Source organism: Chrysemys picta, chromosome 16 (assembly GCF_011386835.1).
Source record: "Chrysemys picta bellii isolate R12L10 chromosome 16, ASM1138683v2, whole genome shotgun sequence".
Classification (NCBI taxonomy): domain Eukaryota; kingdom Metazoa; phylum Chordata; order Testudines; family Emydidae; genus Chrysemys; species Chrysemys picta.
This window is the reverse complement of record NC_088806.1, coordinates 32,203,313-32,229,131: the sequence shown is the minus strand read 5'-3', so window position 1 is coordinate 32,229,131 and position 25,819 is coordinate 32,203,313. Positions and strand designations below refer to the sequence as shown.

At 45.7% G+C, this 25,819-nt stretch overlaps 2 protein-coding genes across 12 annotated transcripts in view; one reads left to right on the top strand and one right to left on the bottom strand.

Moving 5' to 3' along the window:
• VPS11 (VPS11 core subunit of CORVET and HOPS complexes) overlaps positions 1 to 10,547 on the bottom strand; it is a 62,936-nt gene extending 52,389 nt beyond the window's left edge. For 2 of the 3 annotated variants that reach the window (XM_065569186.1, XM_065569188.1), the window contains exons 1-6: positions 10,385 to 10,547; positions 9,055 to 9,203; positions 8,716 to 8,851; positions 6,119 to 6,282; positions 5,743 to 5,990; positions 4,033 to 4,234 (exon numbers count right to left, since the gene is read on the bottom strand). In XM_065569186.1, coding sequence (XP_065425258.1) covers positions 4,033 to 4,234; positions 5,743 to 5,990; positions 6,119 to 6,282; positions 8,716 to 8,851; positions 9,055 to 9,203; positions 10,385 to 10,547 — 1,062 coding nt within the window. Of the gene's footprint in view, positions 1 to 1,143; positions 1,296 to 4,032; positions 4,235 to 5,742; positions 5,991 to 6,118; positions 6,283 to 8,715; positions 8,852 to 9,054; positions 9,204 to 10,384 lie in introns of all 3 variants that reach the window. The other variant, XM_065569185.1, reaches the window with a different exon arrangement.
• A 73-nt stretch (positions 10,548 to 10,620) lies between these two features.
• HYOU1 (hypoxia up-regulated 1) overlaps positions 10,621 to 25,819 on the top strand; it is a 31,205-nt gene continuing 16,006 nt past the window's right edge. For 2 of the 9 annotated variants that reach the window (XM_065569184.1, XM_008165589.4), the window contains exons 1-12: positions 10,621 to 12,350; positions 14,340 to 14,517; positions 15,576 to 15,669; positions 17,547 to 17,625; positions 17,971 to 18,125; positions 19,500 to 19,576; positions 20,651 to 20,832; positions 21,545 to 21,660; positions 23,059 to 23,242; positions 23,761 to 23,895; positions 25,306 to 25,388; positions 25,484 to 25,616. In XM_065569184.1, the coding sequence (XP_065425256.1) occupies positions 14,445 to 14,517; positions 15,576 to 15,669; positions 17,547 to 17,625; positions 17,971 to 18,125; positions 19,500 to 19,576; positions 20,651 to 20,832; positions 21,545 to 21,660; positions 23,059 to 23,242; positions 23,761 to 23,895; positions 25,306 to 25,388; positions 25,484 to 25,616 (1,311 nt within the window). In that variant the 5' untranslated portion in view covers positions 10,621 to 12,350; positions 14,340 to 14,444. The other 7 variants (XM_008165590.4, XM_008165587.4, XM_065569183.1 and 4 more) reach the window with 6 other exon arrangements.

The following is a 25,819-nucleotide window of genomic DNA, read 5'->3' as shown; positions in this document are numbered from 1 at the left end:
CATAAACCTGAAAAAGAGCTCTGTGTAGCTCAAAAGCTGGTCTCTTTCATCAACAGGAGTGGATCTAATAAAAGATATTACCTCACAGATAATTCATGGAGGATAGGTCCATCAATGGGTATTAGCCAGGATGGGCAGGAATGGTGTCCCTAGCCTCTGTTTACCAGAAGCTGGGAATGAGCGACAGGGGATGGATCACTTGATTACCTGTTCTGTTCATTCCCTTAGGGGCACCTGGCACTGGCCATTGTCAGAAGACAGGATACTGGGCTAGATGGACCTTTGGTCTGACCCAGTAGGGCCATTCTTATGTTCTCACTCACCTTGTCTCTCTAATATCCTGGGACCAACGCAGCTACCACAACACTGCAAACATATTATATCTCTGGATATCCATAATAAATGTCCAATCCCTCTTTGAATCTTGCTAAATTCTTGACCTCAATGACATCTTATGACAATACATTCCATAGTGCACATTTAGACTATCTGAAAAAGTATTTCCTTTTATCAAGTTTTGAACCTGTCACCTTTCAATCTCACCAAACGTCCTTTTGTTTCTCGTATTACTAGACAGAAAGAACAGAAGTTCCTGATCTACTTTCTCTGGAGCATTCACTATTTTATATACTTATATGACATCATCTCCTGTTTCTCTCCTTTCTAAGGTAACAATCCCAATCTTTTCATTCTTAACAGGAGAAGTTTTCCATACCTGACTACTGTTACCCTTTTGTAAACTCCCGCAAGTCTGTAATATCCTTTTTGAAGTGGGATAACCAGTACTGCCCACAGAATTCAAAATGAAGGCAAACCACTGTTTATATGACATAATAATATTTTTTGTTTAGTCTCAATCCTGTTCCTTATGCATCCTAACACCTTGTCACTCAATATACTGCTGTGGTAAAAAAGCAGAGTTCTTCATTGAGCTGTACATAGTGATGCTCACGTTCCTTTCCCAAGGTGATGCTGTTAATTTAGAACCCTGTAAGGCTGATTGACAGACCCTTTATTACCACTACAACTCATTACATTAGGTTTGACTTGTGTCTGTTACCCAGGGACTAGCTAAATGCAAGGCCTCAACAGCTCCTGTATACTTTCATTATATTCCCCTGGCTTTTCATGACCCCTTCCTACCGTATATACTGCTGAATGGCTCCATCATGGTTCCCTTTGTTGTATAGATGATCTCCATATTGCCTGAAAATCTCTGCTAAGCCATCGCTGTCCAAGTGGTGACTCTTGGCCAGGTTAATAGCCATTTCAAACAGGTTCTTTTTGAACAGCATCTGTGGAATGTGAAGAGAAGATGGCAATATGAGAGCAAGAGCTTCTCTCTCCTTACGCAGAGGTCTGGCAATTTCCCTGCCTTGAATCCCAAAGAAAACCAAGACACCTCACAAATGTGTAATTTCCCCCTCAGACCAGAGTGACTTGGGCTTCTCACTGCCATAGAACAGAGATGAAGGCAGAAGAGGTAGAAGACGGGCAGAGCCTTGAAGGTGGGGTGGATGAGGAGAATGAACTCTTTATGAGGTATGAGAGAGAGGAAACCGCAGTGCAGAGATCTAAGAATATATTGGACTTAATCAGTAAGATCATGTTATGTGTAATGGACAGATCAGATTGCGTGTACTGCAAAGAAGCATCATATTGACTAACATGTATCCACCTCCCAACTCCTGTCCTGACTCCTTGAGGCTCCCCCACATCAGGTCACAAGTATGCGTCCTTTAATAGGCAGTAGGTTTAAGACAAGCATAAGGAAGTATTTTATCACACAACACATGGTCAACCTGTGGAACTCATTGCAAGGGGATGTTTTGAGGGACAAAGCTATAGTTGGGTTCAAACAGGAATTAGATCAATTCATGGATAGGATCGGTCCATCGATGACTATTGGTCAGGGACACCTGATGTCTAGATGTCCCTAAACCTCTGACTGCCAAAAGTTGGGACTGGATGATGGGATGAATCACTCAGTAATTGCACTGTTCTGTCATTCCCTCTGAAGCATCTACCACCGTCAGAAGACAGAATAATTCACCGGATGAACCATTGGTCTCACCCAGTATGGCCACTCTTACGTTTAACCACAATAACCATCTCTGTCCCTATACCTCCTTTCCCTACACCACATATGGGCCTCTCCTCAGCCCTGCAAGCCTCACAAAGCAGAAAGGTTAAATCTCTGGAAGGAGGTGTCAAATTCATTCTGTGGCAAGGGCCAAATTTAATTTTTAATTACAGTCAACAGGTCGAATAACATGTTCAGGACAACACACTCCCCTCGATGCACAGACCTTCCACTGAGATCAATGGCAGGTTACCACAGAGATCAGTAGTAGAATCTGGCTTTTACATAACACAACTGTCAGTAATTATTTGTTCAGTCCCTTATGGTCACATTCAGCCTCACGCAACAGGGTAATCTGCTCCCCTTCAGCTACACCGTTATTTCCCTTCCCGCCTTATCCTCCTTTCTCTGTTTCCATCCCTCAACCCGGTCTTCAGGTATTTCCTCCTCTCTTCCCTCTGCATTTCTTTTTTAGCAGCAATTCCCACCTCCTTGGGTTTCATTCTCACCTCCTTCCCTATACCATTCACTAACTGTTCATCAATTACATAATTAATGCTTACATTCAAGTGTCATAATAAGGCTTAAAAATTAATACTCCATTGAGATTAATGGGAGAGTTCACACCTCTCAAAGCTATTGTGTCTCAGACTATCTGCAGATTCAGGAAGATTATAAACCGATGCATTCTTTTTGGTTCATATTTGAGAAGTTTCCTTCACAGCCACAAGGACTAGAAACGTGTTTTTTTGTTTTTTTTTACATAAAATCTTATAATCTGCCACATCTGAAAATAAATCCAACACAAGGAAGAAGGTTTTTGACCCCTCTGCTCTAGAGAGTGGCATATTTCACCTGCTACACATCTCACCAGGTAAACATCATAAGTGCCCGCAAGGCTAGTTGTTCCTTCCACTCAATGCTGTCCAAAGCCCTATACAGGTTTGCATAAGATACTAAGGGCATGGCTACACTTGCGAGTTAGAGTGCATTAAAGCAGCCCTGGACGCCCTAACTTATAACCTGTCCACACTGGCAACGCACTTAGAGCGCCTGGACTCTGCAGCTGGAACGCTCCTGGTAATCCACCTCCACGAGAAGCACAACGCTTGGTGCGCCTCGGCTGAAACGCTCCAGCGTCAGTGTGAACGAGGTGTTGCATTACTACGCTCTGATCGGCCTCCAGATACATCCCATAATCTCCTTAAGTCAAGTGGCCACTCTTGTCATTGTTTTGGAATTGCTGCATGAATGTGGATATTCCCTTTCAAATCTCCTTTTCTGACATCCGGCATGCTTATCTGCTCCAGGACAAAGCAAAGCATTACTGTGGAATGCTGTGTGAGAGGGAGAGGGGGGTCTGCTGCTGTCTGAACTTACAAGACAGCATACTGACATGCTCTCAGCCCCCCAAAAACCCACTCTCTCTCGCCCCCCACAAATACACACAACACACTCCCTGTCACACTCCACTCCACCCCTGCATTTGAAAAGCACATTGCAGCCACTTATATGCTGGGATAGCTACCACAATGCACTGCTCTCTGTGGCCGTTGTAAGAGCTGCCAATGTGGCCACGGCAGTGCGCTTGAATCTGACAGTGTGGATACACTGCAGCGCTTTCCCTACTGTGCTCTCCGAGGGCTGGTTTAACTCACAGCACTCTACATCTGCAAGTGTAGCCATGCCCCAAGTTGTCTGCAATGCTTGGGTTGTGCAGAGAAGCTGTTAGCTCATCTGCTATATAACTCACTTACAGACAAGGTCAGGGAAGTCACATCTTCTATTGGTCCCTCACCCACCTTGTCTCTCCAATATCCTGGGAGCAACAAGGCAACGATGTACTGCCAACATATAACTCACTTGTCCAAAGTGCTGGCTTCTCAACCTCTAATCTATGGAGCTTTTACAAATCTGAAGCCATAAAACATATTAAGAAGGTGGCTTGCCTCAAGTTTGGTCTGAGTATCCTTCTCCTGAAGCGCATGGATCTTCCCATCTCTAGTCAGCACGTAGAGAGACCCCCACTCTGCTAAGACATCCACCACGTCATCGAAGACCGAGCTGTACGCGATGAACTTGTTACACAGGTCATAGACATTCAAGATTTGCTTGTCAGAGTTCTGTGCGTCGCTCCCAGCAAACTCTGATCTGGATACCAAAAGAAAGAGGAAGAGATTAACACACGTGCCCCTGGATTTCTGAATCAAATTCTAAATAGCGTCTCCTTAACACACATAGAGCCGGGATACAAACCTTTGAACAACCATGTGAGTATATCGCATGTTGTTAGTCCATATACTAGATGGGAGAAATCAAATCTGAGTTATAAAAGGGTGGTGACAGATCCCACTGGATCTGGATGGTGGTGCATGGCACTATCCCAGGAGCAATGACTGGATTCTGTAGATTCAGCTGAATTCATAGCAGCCTTTGCCAGGGCTCTAATACCAATCACATGCCACAGTAATGTCAGTCAACACCTGGGATGATTCTCGGGGTGCCAAGGACTGAGAGTCACCTTATTACCCACTGTGCCTCCAGCTAGAGACAGACTTGCTGCTGCTTAACTGGGTGTCAGGTCCCTGACACCCACAGCCTGTTAGCTCCCAAACCATCTCCTCTGGGCTATATCCCCATTACTTTGCCTTGCACGTTAACGACAGGTGCACTCCAGTCCCCAAACCACTTTGAAGCATTCCCCTGTAGTGTTCAGCTCCCTAATGATGGAACATTCACAGTAATAAGAGGTGTTTTGTCACTAAGGCAACAGTGTACACACCATCTTGAATGATTCAACTCTGGAGCAGCATCTCGTACAATACTACAGCACTGAGTTATACTTACAGTGAAAACGATCATAAGTTTATCATCAAAGATCAATATTTATGAGATAGTGAGCAAGGATAATGGAAACAGAAGGAAGGGTTACCTATCAAACAAAATCGTAACACCATTCCTAGAGACTAAGATGAACTGTCTGACCTTCTGTCCAAATAAGATTATCTTACCCAAAGCCTTTTTGCAGTGTTTTCAACCAAACCGGGTTGAGATCCTATTTTCATGAATGTAATCGCACCCGATTACTTCCTAGGCAAAGGAATACAGGGTGATTTCCTTGTCCCCACATACAGTCTAATAAACTGCTGAAGTGCATCCCTGGAGAAGGTTCCTACCGCCCTGCTGTTCTTCTCTGCCTGTTAAATCTCAATTCTTCCTCTGCATTTAGCTCAGACTGGGGTGTGTGAACGAGACAATACTCAATTTACATGTCAGACAGACAGACGGATAAATATCTTTGTTCTGGCAGGAAATCAGTTCTTCATCTCTGCTGGGGATTAACACCTTGATACAAACTATCAGAACATATTTCCAGTGGATATACACATAACTCCTTACATAGCAGCCATACCAACATTTACGACAATAATCATAACCATTTAAAAACCTCATCTGGTACTCTTTCTGAATTAATACTATGAAAGCGGTAGGCCTGTTAGGAGTTGCTGTCACAGACCAGTGAGCCTTCTGCCAGCTGAGAGCAATGGGGCTCCGCGTCACAATAGCCTTGCACAACAAAGCACCAGGAGAGCTGCAAAGAACAAAAACCGCATAGTGAATACATGTAAAATGGACTCATCTGCTTCCCGGAGTCTTACTTTGGAGAGCTCTTCCGGTCCTTGGAAACAATGATGAGGTATCCCCGATACCAGTGAACGATCAACTTCTGTCCTTCAAAGGCAAAGCAGGGGCCACGCTCATCTGGCTGGTACAGATACACACATTCGTTTCCTGCCACAATGAACTGGAGGTCCTGGGAGGGGTCGCTGAGCGTGGAGCAGCGTAAACCGCAACCATGTGTGTCCAGCTCCAGGCGAGGATAATCCTTCACTGACAGCATATAGGACTGTGAATGAAATATGATTTTTCAGAGATTATATCGAACCGCAGATTGGTGATAAATAACCAGGAGCGGTTACAAGCAGTGGGCCAGAGTCTGACCTCCATTACTGCTTTGTCAAGCCAATATCTTACCTGGATGTTCTCCGTGGTGACAACAAAAAGGTGGGTGATTTTCCCAGACTGGCGGAAGGCAAGGCCAGTGACCGGGTAATTGCCTTCATGCAAGATCTGGGTCTTACTGTGTCGGTCTCGTGTGATGTCACCTTTTGTAAGCACAACACTTCCATCTGCAAAACCTGTTGAAGGAAAAGGACTAAACTGTTTATGTCTATGGCACTTTCCAAACATATACTAGTATTAAGTCCAAGGCAGCTGCAGTCAGCTGGATCCTCCTTGTTGTTTCCCAGACAGATATGCATACTGGGGTGGTCCCATGGTCTTCTCACTTCACGGACCCATGTATCGAACTCCCTTCCTGAGTAGAGCCTACTAGGACCTCTTCCCGGCCATCTCCTGGCCCAGTGCAAAGCCTTACTGTTTGAGAAAGTTTAATCTGGGTTTCTTACACACACGCTTTCTTTATGGTTTATTTTCTCCCATTGCTCCTTATTGTTTTGCTTTGCTACAACAGACGCCTAACTCACTGGAACCAGTTTTGTGTAACAGTTGTTTTAAATCACAGCGCGCCACATGTACATAATGAGCACTATAAAAGTCAACATTGTAAAATGGAAGGAAACCAGTTGGTCAAAAGTCACATTTTTAGAACAAGTCTCTGAACAAGTTACTGATCCACGAGAAGACCTTCTCTCTTATCTAATGACTATTTAGTTTTCATGAAGGGCCTTTGGTGATGGACCTCGTCAAAGGCTTCCTGAAAGTCCTAGTACACTATATCCACTGGATCACCTTTGTCCAGGTGCTTGTTGACACCCCCAAAGAATCCGAATAAGTTGGTGAGGCATGACTTTCCTTTACAAAAAGCCGTGTTAACTCTTCCCCCCACAATTTGTGCTCATCTGCCCCTTGTGGGTCCCAGAACTAGCTGCTCCAAGAAGCAGTCACTCATGCGGTCACGAAATTTTATCTCAGCGTCATGCCCCAATGTGACATTTACCCAGTCATTATACGGCGCTTTCTGCTTCTGGAGCCTCTCTAACCAACTTTATCATTTCAGAATCGCTGTCACCATCTTTGTCAGGTGGTTGATAGCCTATGCCTACTGCTATACTTTTTTTTAGTCAAGCATGCAATCAGGGCCAGATTTCCAATTAGGCACAGTAGGCATATGCCTAGGGACACCAGCGTTCTAGGCTCATCTAAAAGTTAAAAGTGGGTTAAAAGTTAAAAAGTTAATACATACACGGTTAAAAGTGGTTAGCGTAAGCTTATTTTAAAACTTATTAACAACCCAATGATACAGTAGAACCTCAGAGTTACGGACACCTGGGGAATGGAGGTTGTCCGTAACTCTGCAATGTCCGCAACTCCGAACAAGACCTTACGGACTTCAGACACCAAGGGGACAGAGGGATTGGGACTACAGCCACAGGTGGGGGGGGGGGGTCAGGGCGGTGCGGGTATCAGGGCTTCTGACCCTTGGGAGCACCAGGGCTCAGGACTTTAATCTGGGGGGAGCGCTGGGACTCGGGGCTTCAGCCAGCACTTGTACAGCTCCGCTCCCAGTTTCAGCAGGGGAGGGGCGCACTGGGGCTCAGGGCTTTAGCTATCAGGAGAGCGCTGGGGCTGAAACCAGCGCTCCCCTCGTAGCTAAAGCCCCAACCCTGGCACCCTGCCCTCCGGGGCTGAAGCCAGGAACAGAGCCGCAAGGCTGAAGCCCTAAACCCCAGCACCCCTTCCAGGTCTAAAGCTCCCGAGGGTCAGAAGCCTGGACCCTTCTAACTATTGAAGGAGAACTTTTAAAAATATATGGATTGCAAGGATATCATTAGCACGTTTGCGAAGCAAAAGTCAAGGAAGAAACATGTGCAGTAAAGTTGCATCTACCTGCTACCTATGTATTTTTTGTATTCAATAAATATTTAAATTATCATTTATATTTGTTTTCGATTCATTTTTTACAAAAAACACAAAGGTCAGCTGTAGGCTGCGGAGGGGCGGAGGGATGGTGGCGGCGTTGAAGATGCTGTACATAGGGGCGCGTAAGATATAAATCCAGCCCTGCATGCAATTTCTATCCATAGAGAATCTATGGTACAGTTTGTTTCATTTCAGATTGGCACCTTATTTGACTATGGTTCCTTTAACATAGAATGCCACTCCCCGACCTGTGTGACCTTCATTATCTTTCCTATATATTTTATAGCCTGGTACTACCATATTGCAAAACTCATTCTCCTCCATCTGAACAAAATCTAAATTACCAGAGTGTCCTTTTTGGTTTTTTTTAATTATTTTTAAGCCCCGTTAATTTAAATAAAAATTTTAAATATAGCTAGACGGAGTATGTACCTAAATTTTAAACTTCAATAAAGCATTAACTCTTTGCAAATAAATTCTAGTAAAAATCAAGATTTGCCAAACTTCAGCAAGTAATTACTGATGTTCTCAAGTAGTGTCAGGTACATTCTCTTTAGGATGAAAACCACACAACGTGAAAATGTCAGAACACTCTACGTTGCCTTCTGTAGGACCAACATATTATCATTCCATCATATTCACTTCAGAGTTTGTTCGGCATCTTCAGGAGGAATTTGCTTTTCACTTACCGATAGCCATGAAGTTAAGATTCTCATGGACAGTTAGGCAGGACACAACTGTAGGTTTGTTACCCGGTATTGCTGGGAAAATCCTTGTGCAAAGAGGATTCCCACCATCTCGTTTCTCTAAGTTCCAGACTTTAACCTGCAAACAACACAGACAGAATGTGAGTAGATATGGTTTTAAGGTATATTGAGTCCACTTCCTGGTCCCTTTTAAGTCCATTGGGCTAGAAATTAGTACATTATTTTTACACCTGAGACTTTCCCAAACTAATCCCAATACATTGTTCTCCCTCAGAAAAGCAAACAAGATGGGTTCATGTCCTCTTTGTCATTTTGATTTACCAGCGGGTTAATGCCTTCTTCATCTTCACCAACAGAAGCCAAGATGCTGTGCTGCTTCAGCTGGTACAGGTGAGTCACCCTCAGCTTGTAAGCCTGGAAACTGCTAAACTGAAGGGAGCGTGGCAAGAACCAGATCTGACCTTCCATATGTAGATGATAGTCAAGGTACTCATAGAAAAAAAAATGAAACCACACATACCACAACCAAACCCTTCTTAAACTACCCTTATTATTTACAGCTGGCCAAATATAGTTATACTAGCTATTATTCCAGACACTGAGGTGATAATAGAGCAACAAAATATTTAGAGAACATTTTAACGTTCAGGTGACCAGGAGCTGGAAGAGGCAGACATTTTCTATATGCCAAATGGCAACTGAAAAACAAGGCAACTGAAAAACAGACATCCTACTATATTAGTTTAGGGCCCAATGCTACGAGGTACTAAACACTTCTGATTCCCAATGAAAAGCGCTTAACGGGAGGCTTTCAGAACCTTACTGTATTGAACCCATAGTGTATTTCAATATGAGGGTGGTCACCTTGTTTCTAGTACATAGATTAAATATTTTTGCCCATTGTACTCTTTCTAGTTTTTACCAACAGTGATTCTCAGCCACGCAGAACGCATTCACAAGTGTCTTCACATGCATCGTGCAACAAAGAAAATGGACTACACTTCCTAAAGCCTGATGGATTCCAAAAACACACATTAGGTCAGCAAAACCACTCCTTGTGGTTTCAGGGAATGCTTGCCATATCCCAGTTAACTACCCAAAACGCTCGTTCTATAAAGGAGAAATATTCTGAAATTGACTGCATTATATATCACTCACACACTTCCCATTTCATTTCTCCACAAAACAGGTAGAGCACAGGTGGTGGGAGAGCAAGTTTCTTCCACTCCACACCGTCAATGTGCCTCAGCCCCACTCAGAAGCTCCCTCCTCTAGCAGTAAGTAGAGACTAGTTCAGACTATACAGTTCATCCAGCCCTAGACTCGTGGGCTGAGGTTGGCGGGGGAGCATTTGGTGCCAACTGCGATGGTCAAGTCTGTGCGTGAAACAGACATACGAATATTTGAACAGTACAGCACCAGCCAGGCATAAGGAGCAATCTTGTCACTGCGCTGCCGACTCCGGACTTGGCCATTCCTAAAGCTCATCCCGTCGCACCGGCGCCCACGGAGGGGGAAAGGCGCCCCAACCTCTTTCCTACCCGCTAGCACTCAAAGGGGGTGGGGGCCCCCGCTTCGCTCCCCCCGCTAACATCCAAGGTGGGAGAGGCCGCCAGACGGCGACCCCCGAGGGAGCCCCGAGCAAGGATATCCCCGAAAACCAGGCTGCCTCTGCCCGAGTCGCAGACGGTGATGCCCGGCGGAAGGGCGAAGGGCTTCCCCGCGCCGGCACCTCCCCCGTCGGGCCCGGGCGGCTCCTTCACCAGCTCCCTGTCAAAGAACACGAAGCGGCGCCACTGCAGGTAAGCAGCCATCTTGGCACCCAGAGCTGGACCCGGCGGGGGTCAGGTGACTGGGCCGCCGAGGACCGCCTCTGCCTGCGCACGTGACGGACGGCAGCCTGGGAGCCTGTCACGTGGGACGCTGGGCAGGCGCTGTCCGCCTCGCCGCTGCCGGGAACTGTAGTTTTCCCGCGTGCAGGGGCGGTTGCGCTCTGCGCCTGCGCCCGCGCCCCTGCCAACTCCCGTGTTCCCCCCTCCCTCCGCTCTACTAAGGCCGGCCAAGGGAGCAGGGTTGCTCGCGGGAGCAAAGTCAAGTGTGCGCGTAAGAGTTTGTAGGATCGAAGCTGGTCCTGTCATAGGGCACAAGTTACCTGCGATGTTTGCAGCACGTTTATGACCCCTCTACAGCCTCACATAAGGTACTTATTAATGGGCCCTTTTCCCTGATTGATAGCAGTGATTCCCTACACCGAAATAATGTAGGAGGAACACTATTCAATAACGCTTATTAGACGTTCAACTAGGGCATGGCTTGTGGTTGGATAATGCTGAAATATAGCAGTATTGCTTTTTTTAATGTTATTGCACATTAGGGTGACCAGATCTCCTGATTTTATAGGCACAGTCCCGATTTTTAGTCTTTTTCTTATATAGGCTCCTATTACCCCCCACTGCTGTCCTGATTTTTTCACATTTGCTGTCTGGTCACCCTATTGCACATACCACTTCAAACCAATCTCAGGGAAGGGCCTACCAGAGGACAGTAGGCCCAAAGGGTAGAGAGAACCATTTTAAATACTTAAAATCATGGCTCCCTAGGGTAGTTTGATGGACCCTGTTACAATAATGCAGACAAGGTAACAAGTAACAAAAAGCAAGCATTTCACACACAAACTACACAACACTTCTTTTGTTTCAGCCAAAAAGCCCTTGAGTTCTCCAACTCTAGAATTGTGTTAGTTCATGAGACCAGAACACAGTAACAGTTCTGTTAGTTGTAGTTTTTTTCTTGCTTTCTCATTTTGCAAATGTTTGATTTCAAATTGACTGTTTCGTTATTGGAGGTTTACTAAGAAGCAAAAGCCTCTCCCTTCTACTGCATGGCAGACTTCAGGACCAGATGACTTGCTGGTCTTGAGCTGGGGAAAGAAAGGCGGCTTTTTGTTGCTAGTGTTTTACCCGTGAAACCAGGAATTATATCACACCTCCCCATGGCTCATTAACCACCTAAGAATCTTTATTCATGTGTTGTTATACCTATGTGTGATAATTACATAGAACCCAGGCCTTTACACTGCCAGGCCATGGAGAAGGTGTACAGACCTCTTCCCCTGGAGCACACGCACTTGTGCAAAAGACTTTCACAGAAGTAGTTTTCTTTGCCTCCTGAGCCCCACTAGACAAGCACACAAGGTTCTTTATGGTTTGCATTGACATATTAAAGCAGGGAGCGTGTGTACAGGAGTCTTCACGTGGGGTATGCATAAAGCTTCCATATATCTCTCCGCCTTCGGGGCATGCACTGGCTCCTCACTCACCGCCCGCCTCCGGAGCCCAGGTGCATTTTTCCAGGGTTGCCTTCGGAGCGGAGCGCCAGCCTTGTCCCACGTGCGCCAATGGAGTTAGAGCATCCCACGTTCTTCCTTCCGGCTCTTCTGAACGTGGCCCAATGGGGCTCGTCGGCTGCCCGGATTGGCTCGCGGGGCCCGGCTCCGTTTGTCGCTCCAATGAGCTCGCGCCGCGTCCGGGCCGGAGGTTGCGCGAGACGCCGGGGCCGCTACCGCTAATGGAAGAAGTGGTGGCGGAGCTCGCGCAGTGTGTGCGGCGCAGTCGGAGGTGAGTGGCGCGCGGGGAGGGGCTGGGAGCGGAGACTGGTTTGGGGGATCGGGCGGAAAACGAGCCTGGGGCTCCCTGTGCGAGGATGCGGCCTCCCCCGCAAGCTGCCCCCCAGGCCGGTCTGTCGGACCTGTGTGGGGAGCTAGTGCTATGGGGAGGGGGCCGGCGGCTCGATGGTGCTCTCTCCACCCCGGGAATGCTGGGAGCAGCGTGCTCCCCATTAGAGACCTACAGGGGTCTGACCCGCCGTTCGGGAGAAGGAGCCTTTGGAGGGAGGGAGCAGGTCTTTTTCACAGGGCCCATCGCCCACGTCCCCTCATTCCTTTACCCCGCTCAGCACGGACTGTATGGTTCATATCTGCCCCCTCTTCCCCCCCCCCCCAAAAAAAAAAGTCTCTGCTGTCGCTTACAGCCACTGTGTAAAGGAGAGTGTTAAGGGTTGTTTTTCCATGTTGCACGGTAACTTGTGTATTCATGTGTGCAGAGGCTGGTGAAGTTGTGGTTACTTTAGTTCTTGATCTGTGGGCCTGGTGTGGTTCTGTTACATGTGTGTTTCTCATCCATCAGCATAGAAGATGGTGTATATAATTTATTTTCGAATTTCAGCTTGGGTTGTTGGCTGTATACTGACTTGAGCATTTGCCTTTACCAGCCCAGAAGCTACTCCCAGGAAGGCCAGCTTTAATGGGGGGGGGATTGGCCCCATGTAATATTTTTGTACTAATTGCAGGGCTGATGGGTATAGGAATGTCTCTGTAAACCACGAATGTGTAAAGTCAAGGTTGTTACTGCTTTTTTGAAGCCGTGCTGTGTGTGAAGAAGTGAAGGCAATAAATAAGTAGATACTGTCTGTACTCGTACTTCAGGGCTGTCTAGAAGAGTTGACCTGTTCCTCCTGTCTTCAGGCTGGGATGATAAGTGTTGGGTGTAATTTCTTTAAGGTGGTGGCTGCTTTCTGTGCTGTGACATGGTTTATTGCCACACCTGCCCAGAAAATCAGCATTGGAGTTACTGGAAAGGCCTGGTGGGGAATATCAGTACATATGTAGGTTCCTTTTGTCAGATGCATGAGCACAAGATATAGTGGAGTGGGATTTTAAAGAGCAGTTGTCGTTACAATGGATATTTATTTCCAAGTTAGATGCAGTTCTCTCAACAACATTTCCAAATATTCTAAAAGACTGTGATTAACATGGATTTAAGTCCATTGTGATAGTTTCTCATAAAATCTCATGCAATATTCTTAGATTAACCTTTTTAAAAGCAGTAAAAAGAACAGGAGTACTTGTGGCACCTTAGAGACTAACAAATTTATTTATTTATTTAACAAATTTAAAAGCAGTAGATCTTTTCTACTAAATTGAGGCACTTAAGAAAAGTGCAGTTAAATGTTTCTAATTCTTTTATTTTTTTAAACATTTCACATAGGTGTCAGATACAACTGATGTTTTATATTGCCCTCTTTGAAATTTTGGGGGATGAAATAATTCAGACAAAGGACCACTTAATCTGTTACTGAAATGCAACCATCTCTAGTGTGAAATGCAAAAACTTTTTAACAGTGCACAAAAACTGCATAAAAGTTTTTCAGGAAGTGCAGACTATCATATCCAATTTAAACTGCAATTTAAGGAAGGAGATATTAAGATGGGTTTTGATAACAAAATATGTGCATGTTTTGGAGAAACTTACATGGGCACTTAAAGTGAGTTTGCTATTTGTGACCCACAAAATTGTTGGCTACTCTAGCGAGCAAGAAAATTAGTATTTTGTTAAACTATTGTAAAACCAAAATTTAATATTCCAGACAGTTTTTTAAAAATTAGCTTTATTCTAAGAATGAACTATAGTTGTAAATCAGAGATAGGTGTGAACTACAACCCTGGACCAAACTCTCTGAATTTGGGTTCTGGGTAGAGCCAGATCAGAACTTTATATCTCAGGTTTATCTGTATTGTAAATATTTAATATGTGATTTTTATTTATTAGTTGTTGGCATAAAGGAGAAAAATACCACCACATGCTGAGAATTTCACCGCCAGATTGGGGAATTAATCTTTGCTACTTATTTTCAGCAAGATATTAACAGTTTCAATGGCCAGGATGACACAAGTGCCCTTGTGGTCTCTGACTTTCCTCCTGCTGGCCTGTCTGCCATCAGAAACCGGTATGTGCACTTTTTTTTGGACTTTTACAACCTGATCAGTGTTTGAGGGAAGTTTTAAAAAATCTGCCCATCAGAGACCAGCTGGTTCTGGGAACTTCCGATGGGATATGCTTCCAAGATTGTGACTTGAAGTCCAGCCTGAAAATTCTAACTATCCAGCTGGCGTTTGGGGATTTTTGTGAAATGAGTTGATAGGTTTCGGTCCTGTTCTCAGTGAATAAATGTGTCCGTTGCAAAAAAGCAGTTAGTATGATTCGTCCCTTTTTTGCAGACTCAGCAGAGAAGCTAAGCATTGATTGGGTCAGGGAGACTGTATCAAGGATCACTCCCTCCTCACCACTAGAGGAGGTCTCTGCTGGGTTTTGGGGAGGTACATCAGTAGCTGGTGCTGGGGGAGAGCTTGGGGATAGGGGATTTTTGTCTCCAGAGCTCTCATTCTAATAACCTTTCACCAGCATGAAATTGACAATATTGTCTCAGGTTTCTACTTTAATAGAAAGAAGCATATAAAAATAAGCAATTGAACTGCAGTTTACTCAGAACTGGGGGATAAAATTAAATGGCAAACAAAATATAGAGGTGCAAGATCAAGAGATGAAACTGACCGTCCTCGAGGTAATTCTGACGTTAGTCCTAAAATTTATTGAAAATGAACAGCTTAGCACTGATGAAGTCCAGGGTGGCATGGAACTGCCCATACCCCAGAATGTTTGCAGTGTTGTTCTAGCCATGTTGGTCCCAGGATATCCGAGAGACAAGGTGAGTGAGGTCATATTTTTTTATTGGACCAACTTCTGAAGAAGAGCTCTATGTAGCTCAAATTTGTCTTTCTCCGACAGAAGTTGGTCCAATAAAATATATTACCTTCCCCCCCCCTTGTATTTCTCATACCTCAGAATGGCATTTCCTCACCTTCCTGTGGATTCAATAATTAAGGATGATCTCATTCTTCTCTCTCTACACCCCTTCCCAAGAGTATGCCAGGAGAACTTGCTAACTGAGAGAGGTTTCTCATGGAAAAAGTACAGCTTCTCACATCTATTCCTTTTGCATTGCAGATGCTCTGGCTGTGATGTCCGTGGACCTGGGCAGTGAGTCAATGAAGATAGCAATCGTAAAACCTGGGGTGCCCATGGAAATCGTTTTAAACAAGTAAACTATAATTATTCTTCTGGTCTGGCATGTTCCCATATCAGCAAACCTGTGAGGAGATACAGGTTATGATGGAAACTCCTATCTCTGCACCTTCTGTAATGGCCTTCTATAGTCATTTTTTTCAGGGCTTGAAAAAGCCTTTCACTAGAAGGAAATTTCCCCAAGGGAATGGAGGAGCCTACACTGTCAGTATTTGCAGGATATAATCATTGATTTAGAAGACGTTTCTAGCCCTTATGATTAAGAAAACCTTCCAATTGTGACCCAACTTCAAGAGATGTAGTGTCATCTTCCTGCATCTACAGATGCAATCCCAGTGCCTTTACTGCTTCTCAGCTTTGCCAAACTGCCCAAAGTAATGCTAAAACTGGTTGGTTGCACTGTAACTATTCAGAAACCTCTGGGCAGTAGTGAAACAAAAAAGAATCACCTGTTTCACTCTGCTGTTGGCACTGGAGCCGTTCACTGGCTTGGATGATGGGAAGGGGTGGGGAAGCAGAGGCTGGGAGAGGGGTAGAATAGCAGAGAAACCTCCATCTTGTAGCAGTCAGCAGTCTGAAAAAGGAAGATGAGTGGATCCCCTCCCTGCTCCCCAAAGGTCAGGTGTCTGTTGGTGGGAAGAGGGAGCACCTTCACTCCCACAGGCAGAAGGTGAGAGACTTAAAGAGTATGCGGCATTGGAGATGGTTCAGAGAAGAGCCAAGAGAATGACCAAAGGGTTAGAAAATGTCTCATAGTGATAGACGCAAGGTGCTTAATCTATTTAGCATAACAAAGAGAAGGTTCAGGTATGATTTCATTACAGTCTAGAAGTACCTACATGGGGAGCCAATATTTGACGATGGATTTTTTAATTTGGTAGACAAAAGTATAACAAGATCTAATGGTTGGAAGTTGAATCTGGACAAATTCAGATGAAATAAGGCATACTTTAACAGTGATGGTAATTACCCATTGGAACAATTTACCAAGGGTCATGGTGGATTCTCTGTCCCTACCAATTTTTAAATCAAATTTGCTATTTTTTAAATAAGATGTGTTCTAGTTCAAACTGGAATTATTTAGGGGACATTCTATGGCCTGTATTGTACAGGCAGTTAGACTAGATGATTACAATAGTCCCTTCTGGCCTTGCAATCTATGGAATCTGCTAGCCAAAGGCTGATGGGAAAGATGGCTTCCCCAATGAGGTTGCAGAGAATGCTTGCCAGAGAATTGCCTCTGAACCTCGCTTGTTGGGGGTGAGCTAATCTTTTGTTTGTCTCGGGCTAGCATGTGTCAGGTAACTTTTCCAAGTTCTGACATTGCTATTCAATTACAGCCCTTCCTTGTCATGCAACTCTCTTACCATCTTTCTGGAGTTAGGAGTAATGTGTGTATTTGGGGGGGGGGGGGTCTGGGTATGGTAATAGGTGATGGAGGTACTGAGAAATTAGAAACACACTGAGGTTACTTTAGAGTGGTCTCCAGCCCTGAGCCATATGTTAGAAATTCAGGAAAGTGCTGCCTCTGGCATTCTAACACTTTGATTACCTTCTTCCAAGCTTCCCAGCAGTATGGAAGCAGGGATAAATCATAGATGCCTTTCAAATAGACAGGTAGAGCAATTGTATGTGACATTGCACTGAACTGTGCTGCGTCTCATTCTTGGAGAATGATCAGTTAGCCCAGCAGCCCTAGAAGGAGATGCTGCTATTGAAACACTTCAGACTAATCAATGATGAGCTATCTCTAGCACGTAGCCTCCGTTCCTGGTGGCATCTGAGTATCCTTACCGAGTTTCTCTGCATTAAACATTCTCAGCCCCATCAGTGGGGGTTGTTTGCAATGAATGTCCATCTGTCATATTTTTTTATCCTTTTTTTCTTGCTTAGAGAGTCACAGAGAAAAACGCCAGTGATTGTAGCCCTGAAAGAAAATGAGCGTCTCTTTGGCGATAGCGCCATGGGAATGGTAAGATACCAAATCACCTAAATTCCAGCTGCATATGTTGTACATATACCTGTATACAAAACCCACATTCCATGTATATGTAGTGTATTCTCTACACTAGTCCCTTGGAGATGGGTGTCTGAGTGCCCAAGTTAAGAGATTTTACCCCCTCACCTTGTATTATTTCTCCTATGGAAACCCTAGTTAGATGTGGTTTCATCTCTGCTTTACACCAGACTGTCAATCTTGGCTCCCATAGCAAAAATTCTTTCCCAAATATACGCACACAGTGTGGGGTTGGTTGGGAGGGGTTATGTGAAAGTTACCTGAGAGTCAGGACTGAGCTTGCTCTCTTCCTTTCTGCAGTCCATAAAGAACCCGAAGATAGCACTCCGGTATTTTCAGGACCTGCTGGGTAAACACATAGACAACCCCCAAGTGACATTGTACCGTTGGCGCTTCCCACAACACGAGCTGGTAAAGGATGAGAGGAGACAGACGGTTATCTTCAAACTGTCCCAGTGAGTGACTGACTCCAGTTGCCTCCTGATACCTTCACTGCTGTGCTGTTGCTTATGAAACTTGCAGGGAAACGTCTCCTCTAGCATGTCAGCAGCTGACTCTCACCACTAGAGAGAGGGGAAATGCTGGTTTTAGCTTTCTCTGTAGCATGACCAAGCAAGGAAAGCTTGTTATATGTATCATTCTAGGAAAGCTGCTCCAGTCAGCTACAGATGGAGGTATAAAATCTCCCTGGGAAGGAATGGCCATCTTAAAGGCCCAGTTATTGGATTTGGAGTCTCTCACTTCTTGGTTGTCCGTTCAAATTCCACCCAGGTCAGTAGTGAAAACAGTGAAGTGAGCTTGGGAGGAGAGAGGTGTCATTACAGTTCCCAGTCAGCAGGGACCCACATCCCAAATACTGCTGCAATTGGCCATTTTCCAGTCTCAGCACAGAGACTGAGGTTATGCTCCCTGGTGCCCCAAAGGCATCAGTCCAGCTCAAGGTAAAGCACTTTAGCAGAGGATAGCATGGGGAAAAGAGGGAAGCTTTCCCTGACACAGCCTGTCCTGTGCTTGTTCTCTGGCTAAATAAAACACTTTGGATTCCAGGACTGTCAGTCCAGGAGGACGGAGATGGATGGGGGATTCTCTACATCTGAAAGGACTTTTTCCGGTCCCAAGTTGATACGTGCATCTTTGCAGAGTTTCTCTGAATGACATTCCCCCAATTCTTGGGGCAGGGATGTTGTCCAGGGTTGTCTGCACAGTGTCCTGCTTGGATCCCTTATTTTGACCCTGTGATTTGTAACCCATCCCTGTTTGTTCCTTCTTTCTTTTCTTTTCTCTCTCTCCTCACCTCCCATCTCACCTGTGATCTATTGATTTCTGGGTTTTGTGGCACCACCCCATCACCTGAGAGTGTGCGCCTCTACTTCCTTTGGTGAGCAGAGCTCACCAATCCCAACATTTTGAATTATAACCTTCTGGAATAATATTGTTCCCGCTTCATATTTATGGACCCAGGTGGTGTCTGTTTCCCACATGATCACTGCTGGACTTTCCATTGATGGCTTATTTTTATTAAATGTGGAGCTTTAGGCCACATTGTCCTTGTTGGGGAGTGGGGAATACTCTCCTCTCCAAGAGCCTTGCTGCCAGTTCTATCGCTTTTTTACTCTCGGGGTGGGGGTGGGGGGAGAGTTTTCCATTTTTTTCCCCTGGAGCCGATAATTCCTTAGGCTTATGTGATTTTTGGGACTGTCATGTTGGTGTTTCATCCTGTATTGCCCGGTGCCTTGTAAGAATTGCTAGAGAAGCTTTGGCTTTACAGCTGAATAAAACTTTCAGTGCCTGTCTGATGGAGAGTTTTATATTCTTGCCTTGTGTTGCAGTGAAATGCAGTATTCTCCAGAAGAGATACTGGGCATGGTCCTGAACTATTCACGTGGTCTGGCTGAGGAATTTGCAGGTTGGGATGATTGTTGGCTTTTTTACAGTATCCATACATTGTTCAGTTTATTTTGTTTAATTTCATAGGATGTGGAATTTACAGGGAAACTGCAGGGGACTGGGGTTGAAGGTCTCAAACGGGATGTCTTGGGGAATCAGGAACAGGATGTTGAATCATTTAACCTTTTAAGTCATCAGTTTAAATCAAGCTTAATCTGCTAATTATCCAGAGTTTCTAGCTGATGGCTGTTTGGTGATGTCTTAGCCCAGTTCCTTGTGGACAAGTACAAAAAAATAAAAATAAAAAAATCTGGTGTTTTTTTTTTAAACTAGCCCTCATATTGGCACCCTCTAAAGAGAATAAATATAGAGACTGAAGACTTCTTTCATCTCTAGAGCTGGTTAGGGCTTGGGGCATGGTGATAGGAATTTGGCAAGAGAGTGGCAAACTTGCCCTGCTGCCGTCCATCTTATACCTGCTCTGGTTCCTTTCACCAGTGCTAAACTCATATATTAAAAAAAAATTATCTTGTGGAATATTAATTAATAAAAGAAACTAAACCATGGACTTCTCATCGCCGTATTGTTAATCAGAAATGCCAGCAGTAACGGAAACTGCAGAAGAATTGGCTGGATCTGTTCTTACTGCTGTATTACAAGCCTGCAGTTAACATACTTACAATTCAGGCATTTGTACTAAAGGGAGTTCAAACAAGGCTTTACCCCAGAGAGAGAATTCAGTCATCTACAGGCTGAGATTTCGGGATTCTGGAAGATTAGATTAATTGCTGAAGGCTGAACAGATTGAACGTGTTCCTTTCGCAGCAGATACTGGGAGTGTGACCATCTCACAAGATGCTGTGAAGCCTGGTGGGTTTGAGGTGGAAACGCTGAAACAAATTCATCCCTGGTCAACTCCATTGATGACTTCTTTCAGTTTCACCTGGGCTGAAATGGGCCTACAGTCTCTCTCTGCAGCATTGACTTTGTTGTCACAATCTCCATAGTTACTTGCATGTTGATAGCCCTGTTACGGAGGAGTTTTTGTACTTGCCACTCCCATGGAAAACCTCTTCTCTTCCATGCTTTGCAGAACAGCCTGTAAAGGATGCAGTGATCACCGTCCCTGTATACTTCAATCAGGCGGAGAGGAGGGCAGTCCTGCATGCAGCTCAGATGGCAGACCTGAAGGTCCTGCAGCTGATCAATGACAACACTGCTGTGGCTCTGAACTATGGGGTCTTCAGGAGGAAGGACATCAATGCCACAGCACAGGTATATGCAGCTGGTGCAGAGGTGGAGGAGCTACTGGATTTCACTTAAGCAAGTGGGAAACTTAAAGTGATGAACTATAAAGAGGTGCTCATGCTGGTTGAGTGCTCGTCTTGGTTAATGCTATCTGTTAATTGCTGTTACAGACCTGTCTAAGTATTGGGCAGAGCACATGTGTATAAAGTAGCAAGTACATTCCTAACTGTTGCACTTTCTGGTGGATACGGAAAGCAAACAGGTGGTTTGTAGTTCAGAGAGTGGGGAACTGGGAGTTGGGATTCCTGGGTTCTAGTCAGCTTCACCATACTCTTGACCTGTTTTCCCCCAACTTGTAAAATGGGGCAATGATACTGACCTACCTCACTGGGGACTGGGAGGCTATTTGTAAAATACTTGGGAGTTTCTCAGATTGAAGGAACTCTTGACGAGCAAAGCATTCATTCTGTTTTCTACTTTATAAAATAGAAGTATGGGAGAAGTAAGGACGCACTCGATAGGTCCGTTATTACAGGCTTCCAATCCACATGGCTATTGCTGTGAGTGTAATGTTGAGTAACTGTGCTTTGCTGTCTCTCAGTGGACTGGAGCAGGTTTAGTGAATGATCAGTGCCTGTCCCATTCCAAGCTGTGAGATTCCCAAGGTCTTCTTTCCTTCCCATTCAGGGACAAAACACCCTGGTACCTTACTTAGCCTTCTCTGGCTTCTTCTTTACAGAATATCATGTTTTATGACATGGGAGCAGGAAGCACCGTGTGTACGATAGTGACTTATCAGACAGTGAAAACCAAGGACTCAGGGACCCAGCCTCAGCTGCAGATTCGGGGGGTCGGGTAAGAATTTCTCTTGGGTCCCATATTCAAAAGAAAATATTTACTTTGCTGACTCTTCTAAACACAGAATGGGATGAATTTCGGAACTAGTTTTAAACGTGTATTCAGACAAAAGCTGGAGTAGGGGCAGGGTGCCTTGGGTGGGAGGATTGTCTATAAGTAACTTGGGTGACTTCACTTTGTACAAAGGATAGTTAGAATGTGGACGTGTTGCCAAACTTACAGGTGTAGCTCATAGCGATCCTTGTGTATAGAGTACCGAACACTTTCAATTATAAAAGATTCTTGTGACTCTTTTTTAAGAAGCCGTCACACTTCCATTGTTTGTGGCAGGTCTTTGAAATTTGACATGGCTTGGGGCTAGAGCGATGCCTCTCCTTATTCTATGAAATTCCATTCAGGTTTTAGCTGAGTTAGTAATTTTAAAGAAGACTTTCCCTTCTTTTGCTTCTTGTCCTCGGGGCCTGCGCTGCTAACAAAGCAGCAGCAGCAGATGCTGTAATGTAAGAACACCTGGATGCTGCCAGGGCATCTGTAGCTGGGAGGGGACAGGGGGAAAGCTGGGCTTTCCCCTGATGCAGAATGTGACCCATCATTCACTCTAGGAGTACCACATGGGGCAGGAGAGCCCACCTCCTGGGTTTTTGATGGGGAGGGGATAAAGCTAGCTAGGCTCCCCACAACCACCTACTAGACCAGGGGTCCCCAACATGGTGCCCGCAGGCACCATGGCGCCCGCCGGGGTGTCTAAGTGTGCCCGCGTACTGGCCGGCGGATGAGCATCCGCTGAAATGCTGCCGACAAGCAATGTCATCCAGAGCCCCAGGCCCTTTAAATCGCCAGCCGAGCCCCGCTGCTGCAGCCCCGGGGTAGTGGCAGCAGGGCTCCAGCGGTGATTTAAAGGGCCCTGGGCTCTGCGCAGCAGCCGGAGCCCCGGGCCCTTTAAAGCGCCAGCCTTGCTGCCGGAGCCCCGGGGTTACCGCGCTATATGCGAACCCGTGGTATATTGGGTCACATTATATCGGGGTAGAGGTGTATCAAAAACAACTAGCTTCATGCAGCTGCAGGGGCTTGAGTTTTTTGATCAGTGACATTAAAAGCTGAACTTGTTTGTTTAAAGCCACATTGTTGTTTATAAAGCAAAGCTATACACTGGAATTTGGTGAGAAAACTGTGCAGCATTCAGGAATGCATGCAATCCCTCTTTGCAGCATATTGTTCTTGTTATAAATGGTTTGCAGGTGAGAGAATTCTTGCATGCTCTTGTAAGAGTTGTAAGATCCAGGCCAGCTCAGGAACTCTCTTCTGCCTGGGGAAGGTGCTTGCAATTCCAGGTTCCGTTATTGACGTAATCCATCCAGGCTGAGTGTCTGCTTCTGGTTCCTATTCTCTGCTCAGATTTGACCGCACCCTAGGGGGATTGGAGATGGAGCACCGGCTCCGGGATTACCTGGTGAAACTCTTCAACAAGCAGCAGCCTTCGAAAGATGTTCGGCAGAATCTCCGGGCCATGGCCAAGCTGCTAAAGGAGGCCAACCGCCTGAAAACTATCCTGAGTGCTAATGCTGACCATGTGGCCCAGGTATGTCCCTGTGCTGCAGGAAATCCCCCTTCCTCAGGAATGGGGATGACTTGGGTTAAGAGTGAGTCTGGGAGAGCTCTGTCCCTCTGCTTTACATAATCTTTATGCTCCTACAATGTTCTCTTCCTCCACCCTTGCCCAGGAGACACCAATGCTGATGGCTTTTCTAAACTGATATCGCTTAACAAACTGGTGAGAACTTGGATTTTGCTACTCAAGTCCGTAATGTTACTAGTTTGAGAAATGTTTAGACCTTTGCAGGAGATTAGGAGAGGTCTGTTCCTAAATGGCTACCAGGAGCATGAGATTTAGACAGCTGTTACATCCAAGGCACCATGTCTTGTGTCCCTCCAGCACCGGGGGAGGGATTGGGATGTAAGAGGATAGGCTGCATTCGTAAGGTGCAGTGGAGTGGCTGGAACACACAAGCCAACACAGTAGCAGTCGGAACAACGTTAGCTTGGAGAATGCTGTGTAATGTGAAGCTGATGGCTTTTTCTCTCTGACTTCCTGGCCAGATTGAGGGGCTACTGGATGACGTGGACTTCAAGGCCAAGGTCTCCAGGCAAGAGTTTGAAGACTTGTGCTCTGACTTATTTCAGCGGGTCCCAGGGCCTGTGCTACAGGCGCTGAGCAGCGCAGAGATGAACCTGGTAGGTCCAGAGATACTTTGACAAGTGTGGGGTCCTCTGATGCTGAGCTGCTGTCACATCACAACCACTGCTGTTTGAGAGGGGTCTGGTTTGGGAAGGTAACTCACCCTGCTGAGAAGTGCAGGCTCCTGTCTTCCTGAGGGCAGAGGTGGCAGTGCAGAAGTTACCACATTGCCATGTGTAATGGGGATTTACCCCCATCACCAGCAAGGCAAGGGAAAAGATCCCATTAGTTGTGCTCTGCACCGTGGGGGAGGGGGAAAGAGTTTAACTAATTACCTCCTGGACAGAGGAGGCAGAGCTAAGCTTTACAAGTAGCCAGAAGGAACTCTGTTCAAGGGACATAGAGAGGAGACCGGTCTCTCTGAAGGAAAGGAGTCCTGAGCTAGGGCCTACAAGATTAAAAAAATTCAAGTCAGGTGAATAGTTTGTTTAAAGCTGAACCCCAGAAGGGGACTGGACTGTTGCATGACATGGACAGAGGGCTGCATCACAGAAGACTCTCTGAAGGAGTCCAGGGAAGAGACAGGCTGGGCATGGTCCCCACAGCTGAGAAAGTGGCCACCAAAGGAGGTGCAAGAGGCGAAGTCCCCAGCAATGTTGTGTCCTGGCACAAAGGGTGCGCCCTAAGGTTGAGGGCATGCACTTACACCATGTCAAACAGGTTTCCATGATTGCCATGTGCACTGGTTGCCTATAAGCCAGGGATTCGGGTCAGGGTTTTACTGACTACTAAAAAGCCCTTAATTTTGGTATAAAGACTTAAGAATATGTCTCCCCCACATCTCTTGGAGGCATCTGAGGTTGGCCTAGCTTTCACCATAGATCAGGAATCTCATCTCTGGATTTCTCTCCAGAGGGCGCATGTCTGACTGTGGTTATGTCCGGATGTGACTATCTTCAGAGAGACATTTCACTTCATTTGTTCGGTACTTAGAGATTCTAAAGTGGCAGGTGCCTTAGATTCCTGAGTCCCCTAGCTAGATAACTGTCTCTGGGATGCCGTGCAATGCCTCTTTGGATCAGCACCTTTCATGGCTGTAGTTTCTATCTCCTCTTCTCTGGACCACTGTTTCAATGACTGGCTCCTCTGGCATGGAGCCTGATCTGGGTTTGACTTTTGTTAAATAAGGTGCAGTGTCCCAGATGCTGGAAACAGCTGCTCTGTAAATTGCTCATGTCCATTGGGCCTGATCTTGAAGTACTCACTCGGGCACAACTACTTTGGGAGTTTACTGAAATAAGGACTTAAGATTTTTGGACCCCAGTCTTGTGTTTGAGAGCGGGGTTGGTAGGGCAACTGCTTTCCGAGCACTAAACAGTGGATGGTGGAGGGATATTGAAGCAGTGAACTTGGCTTTTCCAAAAATACATTCTCAAGGCAGAACCTGATTGTCTGTGAACTCCTAGGATGAAATCGATCAGGTGATTCTAGTGGGAGGTGCCACCCGAGTCCCCAAAGTGCAGGAGGCTTTGCTGAAAGCCGTGGGCAAGTAAGTATATGAGGCCTCTGCCACGTGCCTTTTCTCAACCTTGTGTTTGTACTAGTGACAGAGAAGCTTGCAACTCCCTCCACCTTGCTTTGCAGAGATGAACTGGGGAAGAATATCAATGCAGACGAGGCTGCTGCTATGGGTGCAGTCTACCAGGCGGCTGCTCTGAGCAAAGCCTTTAAGGTCAAGCCCTTCATTGTTCGGGATGCAGCTATTTTCCCCATCCAGGTGAGCTTCCCCTGTTGTCTCTTTTGGGGGAGGAGGGTATAGTGTGGGGTGGCATTGGGAGAAGTGATTATAAATAAGCAGTGGGACCTTGTGGTGCTGGAATGGCATAAGGGAAACCTACAGGTTTTAGTGCTGAAGGGGAAATGGTGCTCAGTCTGGAATCGTACATGGAGCCACTGGAAGGAAAGACACTAAAGTATTCA